We start from the raw sequence: 26,179 nt of genomic DNA, 5'->3' as shown, positions 1-26,179 counted from the left end.
TCGTAACCAGAAATCGCACTTGGAGAATTTGGCGTAAAGCCTCTCCAATCTCAGAACTCCGAGGATCTCCCTCAAATGCTCCTCATGCTACTCTCTGGATCTCGAATACACCAGTATGTCGTCGATGAATACAATCACTGATCGATCCAACATCGGTCTGCACACCCTGTTCATGAGATCCATGAACGCTGTCGGTGCGTTGGTGAGCCCAAAAGGCATCACCACGAACTCGTAATGCCCATAACGAGTCCTGAACGCCGTCTTTTGGATATCCTCATCTCGCACCCTCATCTGGTGATATCCAGACCTCAAGTCTATCTTGTAGAACCAAGATGCTCCCTGCAACTGATCGAACAGATCATCAATCCTCGGCAGTGGGTAACGATTCTTGACCATTAACTTGTTCAACTCCCGGTAATCAATGCACATCCGGTGTGAACCATCCTTTTTCTTGACAAAAAGGATCGGCGCTCCCCACGGCGAGCTACTCGGTCGAATAAACCCCTTCCCCAGCAGCTCCTGAAGCTGCGAGGATAACTCCTGCATCTCTGGCGGCGCAAGGCGATAAGGCGCCTTGGCGATAGGCGTTGCCCCGGAACCAAATCGATGCGGAACTCTACCTGCCTCTCGGGAGGCACGCCCGGCAACTCCTCGGGGAAAACATCTAGGAACTCACGCACTATCGGGACCTCATCGACCGACCTCGGTCTCTCTGCATCTACTCTTGCATCCACCACATAAGCCACAAACCCACTACAGCCCCGCTGTAGGCTCTGCCTCGCTCTAGCGGCCGAACAAAATGCTGACCCAGAACGGGTACCCTCGCCATAAACCGTAAGAACTCCCCCACTAGGGTCTCGTATGGTCACCAACTGTCGCTCGCAGTCGATAACTGCTCCAAACCTGCTCAACCAGTCCATGCCCACGATGACACAGACATCTCCCATCGCAATCGGGACCAAATCAATCGGAAACTCAACGCCGAAGATCTCGAGTACACATCCTCGTATTACATCAGTGGCATACACCGCTCTCTCGTTAGCTATGGAAACTCGCAAAGGTCGACTCAACGCCTCTCGACAGATACTGATGTTCTGACTAAAGGCTAACGACACAAAAGACCGACTTGCACCCGAGTCAAATAACACCAAAGCAGGTACAGAACTCACAAGAAACGTACCTACGCATATGATAATATAAGCATAACACCATAATCTCAAAATAAATAGATGAAAGAACACATACCCGCCACAACATCTGGCGCTGCGCGGACCTCCTCCGCTGTCAACTGGAAAGCTCTCCCGCGAGCCTTTGGCGCCTCGGCCTTCACTGGCCGACTCTCTGCAGCTCGAACGGCAGCAGGGGCAGATCCCTGTGATGCTCCCTGAGCTGACCCCCGCAACTGCTGACACTCGGCCTTCCGGTGTCCTGTCTGGTTGCAGTGAAAACAGACTGCAAACCCCTTGGGGAAATCCTTGGCCATGTGCCCCTCCTTGCCACACTTATAGCAAGACCCTGCTCTGCAAACCCCCTCATGACTCTTGCCGTACTTGCCACAAGTGCGGCTCTTCTGGTTCCCTGATCTCGAATCGACGGGCTTGGCCCGCTTGGCTGCCGGTTGGGACTGTGCCGGTCGCCGATCCCTCCCTTGAGACTCCGCCTCCTCCCTGGCCTGAGTCTCGAGCTCAATCTCCCTCTTCCGGGCATTTGTCTGAAGCTCGGCAAATGTTCGGTACGACGAGTTCGCCACGAACACGCGGATGTCTCTCCTCAAAATGCTCAAATACCGACTCATACGTGCCTGCTCGGAAGACACGTGCTCAGGGCAGAACATCGCCCTCTCATGGAACATCCTGGTGATCACTGTAACAGACTCGGTACCCTGCTTGAGGGTCAAGAACTCCTGGGCCAAACGTTCCCTTTCCACCGGGGGAACGTACTCATCACGAAACATAGCGGTGAACCTCTCCCAGGTCACCGCGGCAAGCTCTGCAGAAGAGTAGTGCGCTGTCACAAACTTCCACCAGTCCTTCGCTCCCAAGCGAAGCTGGTTCAGCGCGAACCGAACTATCAGATGCTCCGGACAAGAACACGTATAGAAGCATCCCTCAATATCAGAAATCCATCTAATCGCAGCGATTGGATCCTGCGTCCCATCAAACTCTGGTGGCTTCGTGTTGCTGAACTCTCGGTACAGCAACAAGTCACCCCCCTGCGGTCTCGCAGCAGCGACGGCTGCGGTGGCTGCAGCAACAGCAGCATCAGTAAGAGCAGCGTAACGCTCGTCAAAAGTCTCGATCAGGGTGGTCTTGATAGACCCAAACATCTCTGGTATCTCGGCTCGGATGGCAGCAGCCACCTCCTCATGAATCAACCTACGGATCTCCTCATCACTGGTACCACTGGTACCACTGCCTCCTGGGTGGTGGCGCGTCCCAACCATGATGTCTCTGAAATACAACACGAAAGAAATCAGAGACTCGCTCGAGTATACTCGCACTCGATACCCAACCCTACTTGCTCTTTAGTACCCTAAGGATTCTTACTTGGACTGCTCATCGATCCGGTGTTTCCAATAGTACGGGCCCTTATACTACCTTCCACAGCGCATCGGTATTCAACCCAAGTCCTCCTCCTAGGATCCCAGATCACAAGTACTCTATATCTCACTAAACTCAGGCTACTCTCCGGTAGACCACTCATAAGCTCCTCGCTGCTACCTACTTACTCTCGAAGTATCTCATAGTAGCAATAACTCCTAGGCTAAGGCATCACAAATCAGGCCCACTCTAGTCCTAACCATGAATACCTAGCCTACTCTAGCATGCATAACATACCACATAATATCTCATAACACATAATGTAAGGGTATTTTGGGAAATCACCGTTCGGGCGCTGGCTGATCGTACACGCTGCTCTGCTCTGCTCTTTTCAAAATCTTTTTACTCTTTTAGAAAAATTTTGTTTTATTTCGAAAAATTCCTCAAATCCTCAGTTTGAGTTCAAATGCGCTCGAAGGTGCATCTGAATCCCTCAAACCAAGGCTCTGATACCAACTTGTAACACCGTAATTTTTCAAACAATTTTTCACTTTTAAAAATATAATTTCATTCACAAATATTCTCAAATCTCAATGTATCACGTCTCAATTCCATAAAAAAACACATCCCAAGATCAAAATGTATAAAACTCCAATAGTGTGTACTGATCATGTCGGCGCCTTCCCGCGATCCTCACTGGTACCTGAAACACATAACACAAAACACTGTAAGTATAAATGCTTAGTGGGTTCCCCAAAATACCACATATAACACATATTAGCCACTCGAGGCTATAACTCTATGGGCCCACTGGCCCTAACTCTGTGGACCCTCTGGTCCTAACTCTGTGGACCTTCCGGTCCTAACTCTGTAAACTCTGGAATACACACAGCATAAATCACATAGAAATAATGCAGTGCAACACATCACATACATAGCATACAAGATACTCTGTCACATAACTCTACTTACCACTCAAGGTAAAGTATAGTGAGAAGACTCACCTCGGGTAACTCGGTAAATCTCAAACTCGGTAAAATCTGGTCTAGCCCCCGCCTAATCACATGGAATAAGCACTCTAATCAATACAACCCTCAAGGCTAGAATAATCCCTCTCTTAGTACTCTCAGAAGAGTAAAAGACCATTTTACCCCTCTCATGGCCCAAAGACCCTAACATTGACCAAACCTTAAAAGTCAACGGTCAACTTTGACCAGACTCGTCGAGTGCACTCGTGTGACTCGGCGAGTACATGTATGTCCTCTTCGCCCCCTGGTCCTCACTCGACTCCCTGAGTCAACCCTACACTCAACGGGTTGTCACCGGTCGCGAGTCGTGGGGCAACCCGACTCGACTCGTCGAGTCCCTTATGGGCTCGGCGAGTTCCTCCCATGAAAACACTCAAAAGATCCTTTGAGGTCAGATCTGCTTCACCAACCAGTAGATCCAACCTTCTAACACTCGAAAGTCACGTAAAGGTTCAAACTTTACGTTCATGCAATGCTTATAAGACCAAAAATGAAGAAATAACCTTTTAAATGGGGTTTTACTCTCAAGGCTCACATGAAAACTCATAAAGCTGGAAGCTTGGGACCTTTTGGACCTCTCAAGGTCCAGATCTATCATTTATACCCAAAGGGACCTCATATGCTTCACAATCTAACCCAAAATTGTGCAAAGGAAACCCTAGATTCAAGGAATCTATCAAATACACGAAATGGGAAGGAACTTGTACCTCAAAACGTGAATCTCAGTGTGAACAACACAGATCCAAGCTCCACAATCAGCCTAGCTTGTTCTACCTCCTTCCTTCTTGCTAAAACACACAAGAAATGGTGAGTTAGCCTTCCTCTTGCACCACAAACGATCTCTCTGCTCTCTAAGGTTTCTCAGGGGTGAAGTGGCCGCAAATGGAGGCCATAAAGGCCTTTAAATAGGTCTCAGACCCTGAGATTTAGGGTTTCACTTTACAGCGCGGACTCGCCGAGTCCACGCATCGACTCGTCGAGTCCCTCATTAATCCAGACAAGAATTCGCGATCCTACTCGGCGAGTCTGAGCGCCTACTCGCCGAGTCCCTCCCTAAAGCTCAAGGTAAATACTTAAAATAAGATACCTGGGAATCCGGATGTTACAAGTAGGGTAAGCAACTCACTTACCGGGAGGTTTGGCTAGGAAATGGGCTCTGCGGGGCAGAACTTCCGATCCGAAAGCTCTTCTTTTCGGAGCCTTATAGCGCTCTAGGGCTTTTCCTCTAGCGCCTTGAGGTTACTAGGGCTTTGGGAGGGTTTTGGGAGGCTTAGAGAGAAGTTAGAGAGAGAAGTGAAAGGGTTTTGGTGTGAAAAATGAAGGCACTCTCGCATGGTATTTATTGGCTGGAACTGGGTCAAACGAGTCGAGTTTTGGCCTCCAACTCGTCTAGTTGGTGCCACATGTCACCATCTAGTGGCAAGGCGTGGGGAGAAAGTAATGGCTCAGCTCGCGCCACGTCACCCACTTCGCAACAGCACCCTTCCGACTTCTAAATTCCGTAACTTTCGCATACGAGCTCCGTTTTCGACGTTCTTTATATCCACACGTAGGTATTGACAATATCTACAACTCTCCTTTTGACTCCATCGGCTAATTTTAGACCGATGTTAAATTTTAATAGTATGAAAATATTACACTGCTAACGACCGTGTAAAATTCATAACTTCTACATACGGACTCCGTTTTCGACTGTCTTTTTATCGTTGAACTCCTATTAATGAGATCTTCAATTCTCATTTAGGTTGTGTTGGCTAAAATGTCACCCCCCCCCCTAAACCGGAACGGCGGAAATGTTCGGGGGCGGAGGACGCCATGTATAGTATCACAACAATTGCATAATAGTAATCAAAGCAAACACAACCATTACATTGATAGAATATATTATTTACATATGTTCAGTACATAGTTTGTATGACATCAAAATTGTATAACAAAATGTACAAAAGACGCGACACTAAAAGCTCCGTCTTCTCAAAAGTCGTGGGTGTACCTGTCTACCGGTTCCCTGAGAATACAAGTGGTTTTGAAAGAGTATCAACATTTAAGTTGGTGAATTTATAAGTATGTTTTTGAGATGGAAATCTTGTCTTTGTTCATTGAAAATGTTATAGTATACTTCCAGAAAATCCAATATTTTCTTTAGTAGTGAAAAGTAGTCTTAGGCCTTAAGACCAAAATGTATGTTTGATACTGTATTCTGTAATAATGTATGTAGTCTTATTAAGGAGTAAAACCATATCATGTTTGCTTTCCCTAAACTGTATGTGGTACTAGAGTACTCTATACTAGGAAAGTAGTGTATCGTAGTAGTTTTGTTATGAAATCTTTGTATGAAAACCTGGATACCACCATTAGAAATGTATAGTAGTATACTGTTTGTATGAAAACCTTTGTATGTATGCATGGATACCACTAGCTGTAATGTGTAGTAGTATACTGTAGTTTCATTAATTAAAATAAAACCATTGAATTAGTGTTAATACTGTAAACAATGTTTTAGTTAATACTATTGTGAGTTTCATATAACCATACTTGATATGACCTAGTGACCTTTACGACGTTCTTCAGGCGTCGGAATGTTATGACGTTTGTCACCCCAGGCCTGCCGGCCTAACTGTAGCTAACAGTTTAGGTGCGGGGTTGCCAATCCGGTACCATGATGGGTACCCCGAAGTAGTGCCTCACAACCCTATATTAACTAGTTTACGTGCAGTGTTGTAGTGTTCTTTTGTACTTGAAAACTGTATGTATCATCTCGTAGTAGTGTACTTTCTAATGTAAATAATTATACTTAAATAATTATTTAGTAGTGTATCCTTGAATCGATGTAATAGAGTAGTGTTCTTGAACTTGTAAAATAGTGTAGTGTCTTCCAAACTATACCTATTATAGTTTAAATGTATGTTCTTGTTCGGTGTATTGTACTTAGCAAAATAGTGTAGTAGTTCACAAACTATACCAATTATAGTTTAAATGTAATGTTCTGTAATGTACTGAAAACCTTTGCAATTTAATTGTATGTAAATAGTAGTAGTCTGAAACTTGTGATAAACACCCTTTTTGTTAGATATGTTACAAAAAGGGTTAAAATATATATATATATATATATATATATATATATATATATATATAAACATATATTTTTATAAAATGTAGTGATAAATCGGTTTGAATAAATTGCAATTGGTTTTGAAATCGTTTGAGTATTAACACAAGAGTCCTTGTGTTTTACTTGTATTCCCCCCTAAAAACATTGAAAATAGTGAAAATATAGGGGTATGAGCTCACCTCTAGTGTGTTCGAGTCTGGATAGCAGAACCATAGAGATGATCCTCGGGCTAGCATATGTGGAAAGAACAGTATCCTAGTATTATTTAAACACGTAATCATATTTAAATTAGCAAAATAATAATTTAAGTGTTAAACAACACTTAATTTTTGTAAGGAATAATTACCGAGAATTATTTGGAGTGATGATAAGGTTTTCGGTCTAGCCTTCACCGAAATCCTTGATTTCAGTCCTAAAACCTCAACCGAGAACCAGGTTCTCGGTCTTATGGTGTTCTCGGTCGGGAACGTGTTTACGGTCCAAGCTGTTTTCGGTCAGATGAAGATTTGAAGATTGTTCTTGGTGTTCTTGGTGTTCTTGGTGTAAACTATGAATATTTGAAGGATTTTTCTTGAAGATTGGAATGTTCTTGTTTGATACTTGGGAGCAAAATGCGTGTGTTTTTGGTTGGAAAAGTGAGAAAATGACTTGTTTTTCGAGTGAAACTACTTATAGCGGTTGGGTTTTCGGCCGAAAATGAGATTTCGGTCCGAAGGGTTTGCGGTCCGAGGGTTCTTGGCCGAAAAGAGGTGTTCGGTCCTAGGAGTTGGACCATTCGCATGTTCTCGGTTCCTATTTTGGCAACTAAAATTGTGTTTTGGACTAAATGTTTTTATATCAAACATTAAAATACTTATATAAAAACATCATTTATATAATTTAAGTCATATTTTAACCCTTATGATCTTAACAAACTAAATAAAATTAATAAAGTTCGAGTTTTTATTTAAAGGGTTTGACTTTTATTGACTTGAAAAGTACCGGGTTGTTACATAAAAATCGATCGATCTAAAATTCGTATTTCAGGTTGTGCACTCCTATGCTAAATCTTAGAAAAATCATAAGTTCCTCATACGAAGTCAGATTTGGACGCTCTTTTTTTCACGTTCTCGGTTTAACGTATAATACGACTTTTGCTTAGATCGCTAAGGCTAAAAAGTAATTTATCAAAAATTCACTTTTTACGTTACGCAGTATCGTGCCGGTTTAGCCGTAAAACTTCGACGAGTCATAACTTCTTCGTTATAACTCGGATTTCAGCGTTCTTTATATGTACGGAACCCTTGTGACATATACTATAACTTGGTCAATATTATTTATACTAAATAATCTTCTATCAAAAAAGTTATTTTCGAAGCTTATTGTCTCTAAATTGACTAGCCCGAATATATGGGCGTTACAATAGGACCATTCGAAATCCTTGATATGATAGGTCCAGTTGCCTATCGACTTAAGTTACCCCAAGAGCTTAATAACGTGCATGACGTCTTCCATGCGTCTAATCTTAAAATTTTCCTTTCCGACGATACGCTTGTCATTCCACTTGATGAAATTCAGATTAACCCCTAACTGAACTTCATCGAAGAGCCAGTAGAAATCATGGGCAGAGAGACCAAACGACTCAAGCAGATTTGGATTCCCATTGTAAATGTACGATGGAACTCTAAGTGAAGACAGGAGTACACATGAGAACGAGAGGAACAAATGAAGGACAAGCACCCTCACTTGTTCGAAGGAAGCCCGACGAGGATTCTGTCACTGATCACCATTAGGAAGAACAAATAAAGGACAAGAGGATTCTGTCACTGATCACCATTAGGAAAGAGTATGAAAAATAGATGTAATAGCATAGTATTGTAATATTTGATTTTGAGATAATAAAACGACTATTAGGCTAAAAAATTAGCGCCTAAAAAGTTGTACAGTTTTCTAAGTTGGTTAACAAACTTGGAAAGTAATCGTTAACGTGATCTCAAGGATATAAGATTCGTAAAAATCCGACTCCAAATGAACGAGTTATGGATTTTATAAAAATAGAAATCAACCGCGTAATTAAAATTAATTACGTCAAAACGGTACTTAGAGATTGGTTGAGTTTTGACTAAAAGTACAAAAAGGAGATTCGTAGTACTCCTTAAGATATAAACCTTAGGACAAAGAGTGTTGAAAACAGGATTCGTATGAGAGAAATATGATTTTTGTAAAATCATTTATTTTTACCCCAGTTAGGCACATAAATGAAAGTCAAAACTAGCTAAAGCAACATAAATGAGAGTTGTAGTATCCATTGAGATTATCATATAGATATAAAGAGGGCTTAGATCGGAGCACGCACGAAGAAGTTACGATTTTTATAAAAATCATTACGTGCACGCGAGGTGCACGCCTATGCCCGTCGCACACCTGACATCGGATTCGAGTATATTACGAGTGGCGTGGCCAGTTGGGGAAGTAACACATGGCCTTCTCTGGATGGAGCTAGGATGATCACGCGCGACGCGCACAGATATTTGTGTCGCGCGCACCCAAATTCCATGTCTATAAATAGAAGGCAATGTAGAACCCATTCTTCACACCTTCTAAACATCTCTCGAAGTTGTTGCCCATGGAGCGGTCTTCGAAATCCCGAGCCCGATTACACCTTACACCAACGGTCTCACGTGACTAGGGTGAGTTCACGGCCCTATTTTACTAGTTTAAAACTTTTACCGGGGAGGGGGGGGATACTTGCTTATCAAACTGTTTTATCAAAATATATTTATACCTATAAATATCAATCGTTATATAAAGCATGAAACCTTAGGATAATGTTGCTAGATATACTATACCTACGTGTAAGCTATGATATTATGCCTAAGAGTAATGATGTTCGATAGTCTAGGAAGAAATATTACCTAGATGTTATAATGACCAATTTTCTATGATAACATAGTACCTAGAAGTAATGTTGGTCAAATATAGGGATATGCATTGTACCTAATCGTTATTCTGTCCAAGTATCCACTTTTCAAATTAACCATAACTAGTCAAAAAACGTCGATTATGGGGGCTCATGGTAATAAATTACAACCGCCTTAGAGATCCGACTACCAAGATGGATGACTTAGAGTGATAGATAAAATACGTTAGGATTAATAAAATATTGTAAAAGATAATAAGATAGGATCGGTAAATATCCTACAAAGATAGTAAATTAGGATTGATAAAGTATCCTAAAAAGATAAAAAACTAAGGTTGAAAAAAATATATTAAGAAATGTTTTTCTAAAAGAAAAAGGATTATTGATTTAATACAACCAAATAAAGAAGAAAACAATAAAAACATATGCACTCACCAACATTATATTGACATTTTAAAAATATATGTATTCTTAGGAAGATGAGGGTGGAGGATAGTCATGCCAAGGAGAAGGTCTTCAAGGAAGCTTGTTAGAGTTTATTTTCGTCTGTTTGTTATTTCTAGTTATGATTAGGATATGTTTTTAACATATTCAACCATGTAATCCCAAATAAATTATTATAAATAAAAGTCGTTTGTGTTATACTTATGTGTTATGTTCTATATATATATATATATATATATATATATATATATATATATATATATATATATATATATATATATATATATATATATGTAGCGCCCGCAGATTCGGGCTAGTCAATTTAGAGACGATAAGCGTCAAAAATGAATTTTTGATAAAGGATTATTTACAATAAATAATCTTAACTAACTTGTATTATATGTCACAAGGTTTCCATACATATAAAGAACGCTGAAATCCGAGTTATAACGAAGAAGTTATGACCTGTCGAAGTTTCGCGACAAAAACGGCACGACACCGGGAATTGTAAAAAGTGAGTTTACGATAAATTACTTTTTAGCCTTAGAGGTCTAAATGAAAGTTGTAGACTACGTCTCCACCTAAGCGTGGATATAAAGAACGTCAAAAACGAAGCTCGTATGCAAAAGTTATGGCCTTCCGAAGATGCAACTGTCTGAGAGCATGACACGTGTCAGAAACCCTAATCTGATTGGACTCACGACGTGAGCATGATTTCTCACGACGTGAGGAGTCAAAACGCCACTTTTCAAGGATAGAATGCATATGGCAAGTCTACGTTTAAGGCTCATGACGTGAGCACGATTTCTCACGACGTGAGAAGTCAAACAAACACTAATCGAGCCTAGAAAACACCTGGGAAGTCTACGGGATGACTCATGGAAGCTCACGACGTGAGCATGTGAGGCTCACGACGTGAGAGAGCCAAAATCAGCCTATAAATAGCAAGTTCGACCCTAAGCTTCTTTACACCAAAACCTTTTTCCTCTCTCTCGTTTGCTGAAGTCGTTTCCCTTCCCGAGCCCGACAACGACGAACCACTGACCGTTTCTAGTTAGATTCTATCCAATCACGCTACTAATGTGAGTGCATAGTTACTTTCATCTTACACATAGATATGAAGTATTTTATATAAATTACGTGTTATGTGTGCATATTATTTGAATATTTGCTGTCTATGCTGGATGAACGATTTTATACATGTTTTAAATGATTTAAAAGGTATATGTATTTTATATCTACGAATATGTTGGGTAAAACATGGGTAGACGAATGAGGAGGGATGAAAGACGATATAAGTAAACATTGGCGACTATGGACTTAGTGCCTAATGTATAAACCCTGGCGACTATGGACTTAGTGCCTAATGTATAAACCCTGGCGACTACGGACTTAGTGCCTATTGTATAAACTTTGACGACTATGGACTTAGTGCCTATTGTATAAACCCTGGTGACTATGGACTTAATGCCTATTGTATAAACCCTGGCGACTATGGACTTAGTGCCTATTGTATAAACCCTGGCGACTATGGACTTAGTGCCTATTGTATAAACCCTGGCGACGATGGACTTCGTGCCTATTCCTTAGGAGAATCCTTAGGAATGAAAAAGTGAATGACAGATGATTCTTAGGGTAAATCCTTAAGGAATAAAGAAGATAATGGGGATGGGTAATTGGGTTGATTTTTTGATGATTAAACATAATAATTATATTATTGTGGGTTGAAAACCCTATGTACTCACCAGGTTTCCCAACCTGACCCACTCAGTCTATTTGTATCACGGGTATCGATACGAAACTACTTTACACTGAGAGATTTAAAGGAGATGTAGATCACTAGTGTAAATAAATGTAAGGTCTGTTTATGCTTATGTTTCAGTATTGACGATGACATCCCAAAGTTTTAATATGAACAAAATACATTTCTTCGGAAATGCTTTGATAATATATTTATCATGTTTTTCTGGGAACTAATTCCGCAACATATTTTTTTATGAGATACTCTAATTTTCAAAATAAAGCATAAACAAATCGGTCTTTTCTGGCCGTGAAAATAGGGATGTCACAATATATATATATATATATATATATATATATATATATATATATATATATATATATATATATATATATATATATATATATATATATATATATATATATATATATATATATATATATGTGTGTGTGTGTGTGTGTGTGTGTGTGTGTGTGTCTCGATCCAATATCCCCACGTCGCACAACTCGTCGTTTTCATCACCGACCGGGGGTGACATTTTAACACATCAAATCACAAGGGTCCTAACAAACGAACATAAACTAACGAATATAAACAAGCACTTAAAATGAACGAAAACATTTATGAATATAAATGAACACTTAATATATTAATGTAATAATAAACACTTAAACATATATGAACATAATAAACTTAGATGAACGAACATAAATGAAAGAATGAAAACATTGTTCATGTTAGTTTGTTTAATTAAACGAACAAATATTTGTGTTCATATACATTCATTTATTAAATAAACGAACATAAATGTATTTGCCACCAAACGGTTCACGAATGGTTCGTTGAATGTTTAGTTCACTTATAACCATAGTTATTAAGAATGGCATAGAGCATTAGCGATCTACATACATGAAATCACAACAAATAGAGGGTCCGTGAATACATTTCAGTTCTAATAATTTCACGCAAGTGTTAGTTTCAAATTCAATAATACACATTATTCCACTTATTTTACGCTGAGAAACACATACATGTTGTGAACTTTTGTTAAGCCCACTCATTATAGGCCTCTCATCTGCATTGAGAGGTTGATGTTGACATCCATAATGTCATTATGACTTGAGGAACACCGCCCCCTATGGAGTTATGTTAAGAGGCGTTGCAGCCTCAACATTGCTTAACGGGTAAAAAATCAAACGGTCACATGACCGTTGGCTGCAAATGGTCATAATGTATGTATGTATGTATGTATGTATGTATGTATGTATATATATATATATATATATATATATATATATATATATATATCATCTCCCTCAATTTTATTCACACCATTCTTTTCTTTCTCTATAAATTTTATACATGTCAAAACCTCTTCAACCAAAAAATAGAGCAAAACCCAAACACCCATCTACCAAACCCAAATCCACACCCGAACACAACCTTTCCTATGGGATTCGTTGGATACGAGGGTTATATTAACCTAATAAACACCCAAGGATCGTTGCAAATACCATACCGGCAAACTTTTTTAATAGTACCTCACATTCTATTCAATTTCCTTCACCAACATACTTCCAACAAAACATTTACGCGCAATGACCAAATGTGAAACAAAACCTTTTTGGTATATCATCTTTTGTACCAAATTTCCAAACACAAACAACCCTTCAACCAATTCCTACCTAACTACCACCACCCATATAACCATCGATAGAATTTGTTACCGAAACTCAAGCCGAATGTAGTCGGAGAGGGAAATCGAAATCAAAAGGAAAAACCAAAGACAATGAAGAAGGTCCACAATGGTGGACGTCGGAGGAGGAATATGCTTTAGTGGAAACGTGGTGTGGGACATCGAAAAATAATAGTAAAGGAAATGGTATGAAGAAAAGTGCTTGTTGGGAAGCGGAGCTCGTCAGATTTTACGCTTTGTTGAAAAAAAATTCATACCTCAACACCGATAATTTGTAAGAATTGAATAAGAGGTGCACCAAATTCACCTCAATCTACAACAAGCTATATTCGGAAAAGGAGAGCGGTTGCAACGACTTCGATTTGTTTAAAGTCGCAAAAGCGCAATATTGAGTCGAGATGGGTCATACTTTCGAGTTTAAGAGAGCATGGGAGATGTTGAGAAAATATCCAAAATGAACTCAATGTCTAACATTGACGGAGGTGCAATCTAAGAGGTCTAGCAATTCGAGATCGGTCGATGTTTCCAACGCACAGACTCACATCGACCTCAACGCCCACACCGATGAGATTTTGGACGACATCGAAGAGATCTCCCCTCCACAATGACCGGTAGGACGCGAAAAAGAGAAGCACGCGATAAAATATGCGGAGGAAGTTTACAGAATAACAAAGCATACGGCGGAAATTGAAGCAAAATTCCAAAAGCACATACAACTGCAACAAGAAAAATAAATGATTTACAACGTGAACATTTAGAAATACTTCGTAGACAAGAAGGGGACGATAAGGAGCGACACGAGCAAGAAGAAATTATGAAAGACTTGGCAATTCTTAGGAGTAGCACCGAAGGTTTGGCGCCCGAAGATGAGGAAGTGGTGCGAGGTTGAAGTCGAAGATTCGGGAAAAACTTAAGGGCAAATTTTAAATTTTATGATCGTTTTATGTTTTTAATTTATCGTATCTTTTCTTTTTGTGGTCTTGTAACATTTTTATTTTCAATTTAAATGTTATGGTTTTATTTAAATAGTGTGTTTTATAAAATTATATTTGTTTTTTATAATTATTAAAAATAAGAAACTCAACAAAAAAAAATGACATGGAAATTATTTTGGTGTGGTGATATGGTGACCATTTACTACTTAAAATGATGTGGTGTGGAAGATGATGTGACATGTGCGATGACAAAAAAATTATATAGAGGAAAGGCAGGCGTAAAAGAATATTATTAAACACAAATCTCATCCATTGTCATTTTACTTTTTGCTTTATTTAATTATTTTTCTTTATGTATTGCTTCTTCTAGACGTAACATATGGGAAAATGACTTATCAGGATAATCATCTTTGTCATTTTGTTCACATTTAGGTAACTTGTTTTTGTACACATTTGACCATTTAACTTGTTATATATATTCATATATTATCATTGTCACCGGCTATAGCAGGTGACAATGATAATATGTGAACACATTTAACAAGTTAAATGGTCAAATGCGTACACACAAAAAAAAGTTGTCTAAATGTGAACAAGACGAAAAGTTAATTACCATGATAAGTCATTTTCCCCACTTTTAATAGTGATTTTATTTTACATATTTGTTTGTATTATTTTTTCCAGACGTTATTTTTAAAGTATTCATAATGTCCTAAATATTAATTAAATATTGATCAATTCTAAACTTACTTTTTAATTAATAAATATGTTTTCGTTTTTCGAAATATTTTATATAGCCTCTCATTTTTATTTTTATTTTGGTTTTAAGCATATACAATATTTTTAAAGCTAATAGTATCTAACAATAAAATAAAATAAATTAAATATATAACAATAAGAATAAAGGGTCTTTAAAAAAAATATTACGTAGCAAATAAAAAACAAAAAAAATCTATATAATGTAAATGTTTTAAAATTATTACAACTTTTTAATACCTTTTAATTAGAAGTTTATAAACTTTTAATTTTTTTAATACAACGTTTTAAACTAGTACTTAATTTTTTAATTACGACGTTTTAAACTAGTATTTAACGAAAGTATTTTAAAATGTTATAAAAAATATTAAATTATCATACAAAATCTGTGAAACACTTTAAGAATATTGTAAAAGAAAGTCTAGAAATAACTGTATGAAAGTTATTAAAAAAAAGTTAAAACTTGTAAGAAAAATTTAAAACATTTATAAAATATTTGGTTTAAAAACACTTGTATTAAAATTATATGAAACTATAAAAAAAATTATAAGCAAACTTTAAAACATTGTATTAGAAAAACCTATAGGAAAAAAATATCATAAAAATGTTGTAAGAAATTATAAAGTCTTTAAGAATTATATAATAAAACAATTGTTCACATTTAGGCAACATTCTTTTTTTTATACATATTTGACAATTTAACTTTTTAAATGTGTTTACATATTTTCATTGTCACTTGCTACAGGTAACAATGATAATATGTGAACACATTTAACAAGTTAAATGGCCAAATATGTGCAAAAAAAAGTTGTCTAAATGTAAACAAGACGAAAAAGTAATTACCTTACAAGTCATACATGTAACAATGGTAATATGTGAACACATTTAACAAGTTAAATGGTCAAATATATGAAAAAAAAAGTTGTCTAAACGTAAACAAGACGAAAAAGTAATTACCCTACAAGTCATTTCCCCCCTAACATATTAGTGTGCTCTTTTCTTTTCCTTTGTAAGTAGGTGCAGTAAGAATGCCATTGACATATATTTAGAACCAATTCTTATAAGACTATCACACATGTGGCTCGCTTGGGCTCTCTCGAAGGTGGCAATTGGCAATGAGTCCCTTCTTAATAAGGCTTTGCGACTCCGGGTCATATCTGTTAAGTACGTCGTAAAGTAATAAAAAATTGAGATAATTACAAATTTAGCCAAATACACTAATTACCTTACAAATTTAGCAAAAAAATCAAAAATGCAATTTTAACCACTGAAATCACAGATGGAAATGGCCATCTGCGATTTTGCCCTTCCATCTGCGAAGGTACAAGCGCCTAAAGCACAGCTGTGCTTTAGGCACTTGTACTTTCGCAGATGGAATAGTCCATTTGCGATTTATCCTGTTCCATCTGCGATTTAAGTTGAAAAAAGTATAAAACCGGTTTTTTTTTTTTCATTTTTCACTCTTCAATTTAGAAAAACTCTCTCTCTCGACGATTCCCTCTGACGATTTTTTGAAGAAAATGGACGATTTTTTTAACAATTCCGAAAATATGGTTAGATTTTAACTCTTTATGTTTTAATTAACATTTATTTAGTATATGTTTTTATTATTTTATTATTTGTTGTATTAGTTAGTGTAAAAAAATGAAATTATATTGTTTGTGATTGGGTAATTTTGTTGTATTTGATAGATTTAATATTACTTATTAGTAACCTTGAAGTTTTAATGCTATTTTCTTAGTGGTTGTATGAATATACAAGTATAGACTGTGTAGAATGTGCATTGGCTTGTTGTACATTTAGTAAAATGGTTAGAATATACTATTTTTTTTAAGTTCAAAGTTAAATAAATTGTTACAATATTGTTTACAATATGTTTGGTTAGTGGTTTAAGTTGAGAAATTGATATAGAATGGTTAGAATATGTTATTTGTCGTTTGTATAGTTGTTGTATAACTTGAAAAATTGTATATACTTGTCGTATAAGTGGTCGTATAACTTGAAAAATGGTTATAATAATGTTTACAATATGTTTACAATAGTCGTTTGTATATTTGTCTTTTAACTTGAAAATTTGTGTATACTTGTCGTTTAAGTTGAAAAATTGTTATAGTATGGTTAGAATATGTTATTTCTTTTTTAATTTGAAAGTTAAAAATCGTTTGTATACTTGTCGTATAACTTGAAAATTTGTATATACTTGTCGTTTAAGTTGAAAAATTGTTATAGTATGTTATTGTTTTTCAGCGTAAATATAGAAATTATTGATTGAATGTTGGTTTTTGCATTGTTTATGTTTGTAATTTGAATGTTGGATTATTATTGCATTTAATTTTCGGATATTTTAAAATGAAATAGTTGTTTAGTTTTCTAATATGTTGTTGTTTTTTGTGCAGCATGATTCTAATAATTTAAATGTTAAAGCTATTGTGAACTTAAAAGGATCGGGGTGTAACATTGTATATCTATTCAAATACACCAAAATAAAAATAAAAAATATATATTAAAGTATTAAAATACTAACCGAACAACCAAGTGCGACGTACAAAAACTCAAAGCGATCATCACCATCTCTTTTAATATGTGTCACCGTACCCGGATTATGTTTGACCAAATTGTGGAAATAAGCCGGAAGTTTGGTAAAAGAATCCTCTTTCGTAACCCTTAACAACAACAATGCATATTGCTTTGCACGTCATGCCTGATGGTATGAGATATTGATATTCAATTGAGCATTCATATCATTAATAATATCTTTTCCCCGATAAACTCTACTATAATCTTCAGCCAAAACATCAGCAAGATATTCACCAAAAACATATTTGTTTGCTTGTCGATGATTAGGTTGCAAAATTGTTGAAAAACATTTGTGTACATCAACAAATTTATTCACTTGGAAAAGTCCATCAGAATTTTTAATTGCTTTTGCTCTTAGTAACCAAGAACAATTTTTCGAAACACACACAGCCTCATACCTTGATTTGGTGGATCTACTTGTCCTCGTCTGAAAACCTTCTCGAATACATTTTTTACCAATAACCCACTTTAAAAGTTATTTGTTCTTAAATATACTCTCACATTCAATCTTTTGAAGATTGATGTCTACCATCTGTGTTGGGATATCTTCATTAATATCAACTGGACATGCTGGTAGAGGGGGCATACCGTAAAAAAGGTTATCGGGAAACTTAGCTTTAACTTCATCACCCAACTCATCTCCATCTGAATTGCTTTCTAAGTCGGTTATATCTAAAGCTACATCAGCAACATCAACATAATCCCCGTAAACATGCTTTTCTTCATCTTTTTGTCGCATAATTTTTTTTCTTTTTACTTTTATCTACTACACGCCTATTCATAACTTTAACTTCTTGTTCAGGAACATCAACACAACGACCACCCACGTCATTAAGATATGTACCAACATCATCATCACCAACATACTTGTAATTCTCAGGATCCACATAGTGAATAGGTGAATAAGTTTCATTAACATTTTCAGCAACACTGTGAAATTGAGGTACACTAGGAGTATTGAAAGTACCTATCGGATCATTGCTCCCTTTATAGCTGGATAAATTACCAACTGGCTGATTTCCACTCTGACCAGCCTCATTAACCTCATCTTCTTCATCAACCACCACAAACACTTTCACAGCCCTTCCTCCACTACATTTTATTACATTTATCAACATTCTAATATTTATGTCTTCAACTATGGCTATATAATAATTCAATTCAGGATGATGGAAACGAAGACTAATTCTATATTTGTCTAACAAACCAATTTTGCTTCTCACCAAATATACAAAATCACTATAACTAATATACTCAGAAAATATCAAAGCGAATTCAAAAATACCTCCCTGTGGACATACGTATTCCAGATTTGTTTCAATAACTTGTCATCTCCCACCAGTTACAAGACAAACCAAATATTCAATCATTTTTTTTAGAGAAATTTTACACAAATTTCCTAAATAAATAACAAGTAAACTGATAATTTTCTACAAAAGTTTATATATAATAAGGTTATTTCGTAGTCAAACTCATTGATTTCATAGTCAAAATAAAAAATAAAAAATAAATAAAAAAAAACAAAAAAAACATTAAATCGCAGATCAAAGAGAGAGGAAATCGCAGATAGACACAGTCCATCTGCGATTTTAGCCTGGTAAACCCTATATATATACAAAAAAATAAATAAATAAAAAATAAAAAATAAAAAAATACCCCACCTGCGAATGTACAACTGGCTAAAGCACGTCTGTGCTTTAGCAACTTGTACATTCGCAGATGGGATGTGAAAATCGCAGATGGACCATTCCCATCTGCGATTTCGGTGGCCAAATTTGCAATTTCAATTTTTTTGGCTATTTTCCACAAAGTAATTAGTAAATTTGGCTAAATTTGTCATTTTCTCTAAAAAAAAATTATGGGTGACATTAATCTTGATGACCTTAATGTCAATTGAGTTTATTTTGCAATTCACTACGTGGATTAACTGGAATGGTTTGATTTTCATAGATAAACCAACAGTCTCATTTTAAGTATAAACTTTTATCCTTGAACCAAGTCAATTTCAAATATTTTTAGAGTCGATATAAAATATTTCACAAGTTCGATCGGCTCATTTTAAGTATAAACTTTTATCCTTAAAATATTTCACACCATGAACTTTATGATTAGTATTAGAATGCATATAAAATTTTTGTCATAAAGAGCAATAATTCACGTGAGACCGTATAAATGGAAATTTTTATTATTTTCCTAAAATCAAAACTGATAACATGTTTTGAGCAATAAATAATAATTTTTTTATATTTAGTTTCTTTTCAAAAAAATAAAATTTTCTAAATGTTAAAATGTAAAATACCCGTAATTAACAAATATATAACAAAATTTATCATTTTTTGGAATAAAATAATATACATGTGTGATATAACAAAGAAAATACAATTTAACATTTCATTAATTAAAAAAAAAATCACTGATGTTGATTTTTCATTTTTTTAGACTTACTTTTTTCAGAAAAAAAAAAACAAAGACACCAAAAAATATTTATTAGTATTTTTTATGCTATAAAATTTTGTATACATGTAGATATACAACTACAATATTTACAAAGAAAAAAAAAGAAAAACTTTTAACATTATGTATTTATGAATTATAACCTTTTTCGGGAAAAAAATACCAAAATTTATCATTTTATGTACTAAAAAATGATATCTATATCTGTAAAAAAAAAACAAATATTTTTTTGCTTTCGGATTGCCACCACGAGATTTTGTGTTCCTACATATATATAAAGTTATAAGTATATGTTATTGTTATATATATCCTAAAGAGAAAGTATTGCAAAATTAAAACAAGTATGATTGTCCATCCAGACTCCAGAGTCCATATGTACATATATTTTCTATACTAAAAGAGAAATCGCTTGTATATATGCATATACAGGACAAGACATGACCCCACCCCACCCGTATTTCACAAATCCAAAACAAGTAAAAGTTACGCAGTCTTCCACAAAACCCCATCCCCCAAGTATCAGTCGGCATCGTGGTATAGGGGCAAAGTAGGAATTTCCAGTGTGGTAGTAGTTAGTAGTGTTTGCAATTTATCAGTAAGCAGTCAAAGAAAGAGGCGTTGCAGTTGTAATACGTGTGTCCTCAAACTGCAGTTATGCATCTGGTTTTCATTCAAAACATGATTATATAAGAAATGATGATAAACGTGAAAAATCAAATAAAATAGAAATTAAAAGATAATTTGGAGTTTGATGTTTATTTACCTCCAAGTGTGTGAGTATTGACAACAGATCTTTGCACTGATTAATCTTGAAACATTCGTTTGTTGCTGTGGTTGCTAGTTCAGATGCTAAAGCATTCACATGCTCCACCTGTTGAGATTTAGTTATATTAAAATTGAATTTTCTATAATTTGGAGCAACATAAACTAACATTATATAGGATGCTTTTATTAGAAGGATATGATTTTGTCAAGAAAATCAAAATGCTACAAACTTAGAAAGTAATCCCCAATTATAAGTAGCCAACAATTACACGAAAGAGGAAAGGGGTTTTAACAAACCTTCATTACTAAAGAGCATATTGAGGATGCCATTGCTTGCATCACATCAACAGCTGAGCAAATAGCATCTTTTAAACTTTGAACATCCACCTGTAAAAGTAACAAATGTTATTATCAATAGCAATACAGTTTGTAAGAAGACATGAGAATGAGATAAAATTACCTTTGCACCCTCAACAAGTGGAAGACGAAGGGTAGCAGATTCTAGAGACACAATAGTCCCAGACAAAGAAAGAGAGTGATCTCTCTCACCTTGTTCCCACACTTTCAAATATGGGATCTGCATTTTTGTCAAATCAATGTTATATTGTTAATGTTATCACAAAGCAACAATAATTAAATATAAAAATGAGATGATTTATGATGTTCTTGCCTGATTCTTAAGGAGGGAGTGCAATTTCAAGTTATGCCTCAGCTGTTGTATCTCAATTTGTTTGGAGATGACAGACTGTCGCATTTTTGATGTAGTCACCCATGCATTATATAGACTTTTCTGAAACAGTTTGTTACAATTTGTCATTAAAAACCTATGAATAAAACATCCACTTAAGTGCCTCACTATTTATGTACAACAACCAAGAGTATAATCCACCTCAAATAATAAACACAGCTGAAGAGTAAAATAGGAAACACAATACAAAAACAAGGGTATAGCTTGCTATTCAGCTGCTGTGCATGTACCAATGCTAAAGACTGTTCAAATCTTACCCTAATAAAAGAATCCATATTATGCCACCTGTCATCTCCTCGACCCACTATTTTCCAAAGTTCAATTCCTATAATACCCTCCTATTATTTTTAACAACTACGTAGATCTTGCATATATTAACAACCCATTTGAACGCAATCCCGTGACATTAGGAAGAAATTGATTCCATTGTGAAGGACACTCAAATCAACCCTAAATGCCTATTCTTTTGTATACATTTAATAATTTTAATAAAATTTTAAATAATCAATATTCATTAGAATCATAAAATCATAATTTTAATGATAATATTAATGAAAATTTAAATAATCAATATAAAAGTTTAAACAAAACGTATCTCTTAATAATTTAATAAAATTTTATAAATCTTTGTTTTTTCATTACCATTTTTAATTATCAGTATTTTTTTAATTACTCGTGGTTTCCACGGGTTGTAACCTAGTGAAATATATATACTGATCATCTGTATGTGAGAACAAGAATTACAAGGCACTATATTTATCCAATCCAAACTAGTATCATTACTTTACATATTTAGATGTAGAAAGAATTACTACCAAGTACCATATGGCCTTTGAAGAGGCAAGATCAAGTGATTTAGAATATAAGATCATAAGATTAGCATATTAACCAATCAAACATGAAAGGCATGTGCACTCTCAGTTACAAAGAGTATCAAGTTGAATACCAAAATGAAAGAAGCATATAAAACACACGTAGATTTCATTATGCATACAAAAAACTTTAGATTTTAAGTAGGCATTACCTGAGCAGTTACTCTCTGGACTGACATGGCAGCATCTGCTCTTGCATTTGCAAAACGCCATTGCAAATACTTGTTGTGTAGAAGCCTCAAAACATGTGCATCAACAATGGCGTTCTCTCCTACCTTACTTCTCCTAGTTTCTGCAGCAAAGCTGAGAATCGAAGGCGTGCTCCCCAAATTACTGTTAAACCCTACTCCGTTCCGTGATCTTGTTGAACTAGGCATACCCCTTGATGGTGTAGGCACACTCTTACTTGGGGAAGAAGGCCTAGCAGCTCCTCTAACTGAATTGCTTGGGGAAGAAGGCCTAGCAGCTCCTCTAACTGAATTGCTTGGGGAAGAAGGCCGAAGAGCTCCTCTAACTGAATTGCCGGGGGAAGATGGCCGAAGAGCTCCTCTAACTGGATTGATTGGGGAAGCAGGTCGAACAGATCCTCTAACTGGACTAGGTGACAGTCCTCGTGGGGATAGTGTTGGACCATCTTTGAGATGCTTATGATTTCGGGACAATGGAGGTGAAAGGGGCTCCGGTTGTACTCTCCTGAGACGATTAACAGTTTCCTGCTTAAATCTAGCTGGCACCACAACTCCACGAGGTGTTCCACCTCTATTGTTACCTGGAGTGCCACCAGAACCAGAGAAAACACTTTCAGCATCTGAAACAGTACGATCGGAATTATCACAATCACTAATCATTGATTTTTGTAAATCTCTAACAGAAGTGGCTGTCCCAGATCCATTCAATTTCATATTCTCATTTGTGAAATCTACACTCCTGGTCAAGAAATTCCCCTGCCGAGATCGCGCTGGCCACCTTTGCTGATCAATCGGCTTTGGATTTACTGACTTTTTAACCGGCGTCGAAGCCCTCCTCTCCGGTGTACCATTTCTCGATCCAATATTAGCACCAGTGGGAGCCGGCTTGGATGACTTACTTACCTGAAGCGCAAACGATTCACCTTGAAACGAAACTGACAAACTCCTCGCCGGCAATGACGTTAGCATCTTCGCGGTGGTCGACATCTCACCAATCCGCGGAGTCCCAGGACGACGTCGGTCGGCCGACTGAGGTCGCTTATTATTCACCGTCGATGCTGGCGTCATCAGATTAGCTGAAGAAACTAACGGCGACGGAAACCGCCTCCTTGGAGTACCCGTGGAATTCGAAGACGCCGACGTCGTTGTAGAAGAAAAAGAAGACGACGAAGATGTCGACGTCATTGTAGTTGAGATAGAAGACGAAGAAACAGTAGATGATAAGTACCGTGAACTAACATCTCTAGATTTCGGCCGCCGTGGAACAGGAGGACCATTGTTATCAGCCTCAGAAGGTACCAACGGCGCACGCTTTGCTTTCGCCGGAGGAGGAGGGCCTCGTGATAATACCTTTGGGTTAGATGTAATTGTTGGAGAAGACACGTTAGCCACCATTATATCGCATCCTCTAATCAAAATTCACAGTTTCAAACCCTAATTCAGATCAAATCACAAATTCTAAAAGCTCAAAGGAAGATTTCAGAGAGAGATAGAGAGAGAGAAGTGTAAAGCGAATTAAATGTGTGTAAGATTTGGTATAATCGGGTGAAAAAGTGGTGGTAAGGAATCGGGATATAACCGTTACGTTTCGCCGGCGAGAAGATTGCGCGGAGGAGAGGGGGGAGTGGGTTTAGGGGAGATTTGTTTAGCATAAGTATAACTGTCCTTGTGACTCCCTGTCACGTGTGTATGCGGAAGCGCGTGATTCGACAATATATAGTTTCTTTGTTTTTTAGAAATTCTTCACCACACTTGATCGTTGATCCTCGTTACATAAATATCATAATTAAATAAAAGGAATTATTGTCTAAATTATATAATAAATAAAAAAATTTATCAAGTATTTTAATTTATGAATTGGAAAGATTTTGGTAAAACAATTGTATGAGTTAATAAGAAGTTTATATTTTGTGTAAGAACAAAAATAAGAAAATTTGTTAGTTAAAAACAAATTATTAATCCTTAAGTTAGCAGGTTTCATAATTATATTATATATAGTGTGAAAAGTTGTACCGGTAAAGCTTTGTAAAGATAATGTTGTCACTTAAAATGCTTAAATTGGTGCAAATATAAAAAGATTGGTAAAGTTTTGTATAGATAATGTTGGTCACCTAAAATGTTTAAATTGGTGCAAATATTTTAAAAAAAAAATTTTAAAAAAGTGTCACAACAAAAATCTTTACATATCATAGTAGTATTTAAAAGATAAATAATTAACCCATGACATTTTCAAGCCTTTCTTAAAAAATCATAAAGATTTGAACTTTTTGTACCAAATTATACTATGCGATGTTTTAAAAATTGGTTTTAACCGGTCGGATCGAAAACCGAGGACGAGAGTAGTTCAACAACGGCTAGCTTTATGTCAATTTCTGAACCGTATCGAAGTGGACGGTTTCTTCAAAAGCCGGATTGAATGGTGTGATAAAACTGGTAAAAACCCATTTGAACTGGGTTACTGAATTTTGATATTTGAATTTCACTTAGCCCATTAAAAAATCTATTTTTAAAGAAAAATTCAATAGCTCGATCGATCAGGTTATCTGAAGTGTATATAACTCAAAGATCGACACACACCACTGTCAGACGTAGACCAACGGTTAAACTGGTTGAACCAGGTGTCAAATCGGTTGAGCAGAAAACCGGTCATTAGACATATTCAATAAAAAAATTGATTTTTAAAACATTAATACCATGTCAAGTTGTACTATCACATAAAATTATTTTAAATAAACTTAAAAAATAAGCAAGTTTAATAACCATATATATATATATATATATATATATATATATATATATATATATATATATATATATATATATATATATATAGGGAAGGGTTATTTGGAAAACAAAAAAACCCTAAAAAAACCCTAAAAATCATAAAAATGCATAAAAAAATACTTAGAGATCACAAAACTTTTTTTAGAATTTTTTTATGAAAAAATCGCAACTTTTTTAATAAAATCGCTGAAAAAAAAAATCAATTTTTTTTTTATAAAAAAATGGTTTTTTTTCAAAAAAAAATTCAACGATTTTGTATTAAAAGCAGCGACTTTTTCATAAAAAATTCAAAAAAAAGTTTTGTGATTTCTAATATTTTTTTTATGCATTTTTATGATTTTTAGGGTTTTTTGTTTTCCATAGAACTTAAACCTATATATATATATATATATATATATATATATATATATATATATATATATATATATATATATATATATATATATATATATATATATATATATATTGTACTATCTAATTTTTTAATATTATATTTACTTTTTATAAAATTTTTAGATATTATGTTTGTCCAATTTTAAAATTTTAAAATTATTTTAAATCTTTATTTTTATCAATTGGCTATTTATTATACATTTCTTACAAATTTAAGTTTTAAATATTATTTATATTTTTCATAAAC

The 26,179-nt window shown here is 35.7% G+C and overlaps 1 protein-coding gene across 1 annotated transcript; it reads right to left on the bottom strand.

Moving 5' to 3' along the window:
- Positions 1-20,453: 20,453 nt before the first annotated feature.
- On the bottom strand, positions 20,454-24,454 carry LOC145108566 (QWRF motif-containing protein 2-like). The gene is made up of 6 exons (XM_079045598.1): positions 22,720-24,454; positions 21,618-21,737; positions 21,408-21,524; positions 21,245-21,334; positions 20,946-21,053; positions 20,454-20,842 (listed from the first exon to the last, which is right to left on the bottom strand). Exons 1-6 carry the CDS (start codon positions 24,148-24,150, stop codon positions 20,786-20,788), a joined length of 1,923 nt encoding a protein of 640 aa, XP_078901724.1. The 5' UTR covers positions 24,151-24,454; the 3' UTR covers positions 20,454-20,785.
- Positions 24,455-26,179: the final 1,725 nt, after the last annotated feature.

The sequence above is a fragment of the Lactuca virosa genome, chromosome 4, assembly GCF_052849685.1.
Source record: "Lactuca virosa cultivar CGN04683 chromosome 4, Lactuca_virosa_CGN04683_v6, whole genome shotgun sequence".
Classification (NCBI taxonomy): Eukaryota; Viridiplantae; Streptophyta; class Magnoliopsida; order Asterales; family Asteraceae; genus Lactuca; species Lactuca virosa.
This window is presented reverse-complemented; position numbering and strand designations above follow the sequence as displayed.

Coding starts and splice junctions, on each gene's coding strand:
- LOC145108566 (XM_079045598.1), bottom strand. CDS start 24,150: ATGGTGGCTAACGTGTCTTCTCCAACAATTACATCTAACCCAAAGGTA. Junction 21,525..21,617: donor ACTCCCTCCTTAAGAATCAG/GCAAGAACATCA, acceptor ACAAAAATGCAG/ATCCCATATTTGAAAGTGTG. Junction 21,054..21,244: donor TATGCTCTTTAGTAATGAAG/GTTTGTTAAAAC, acceptor AAATCTCAACAG/GTGGAGCATGTGAATGCTTT.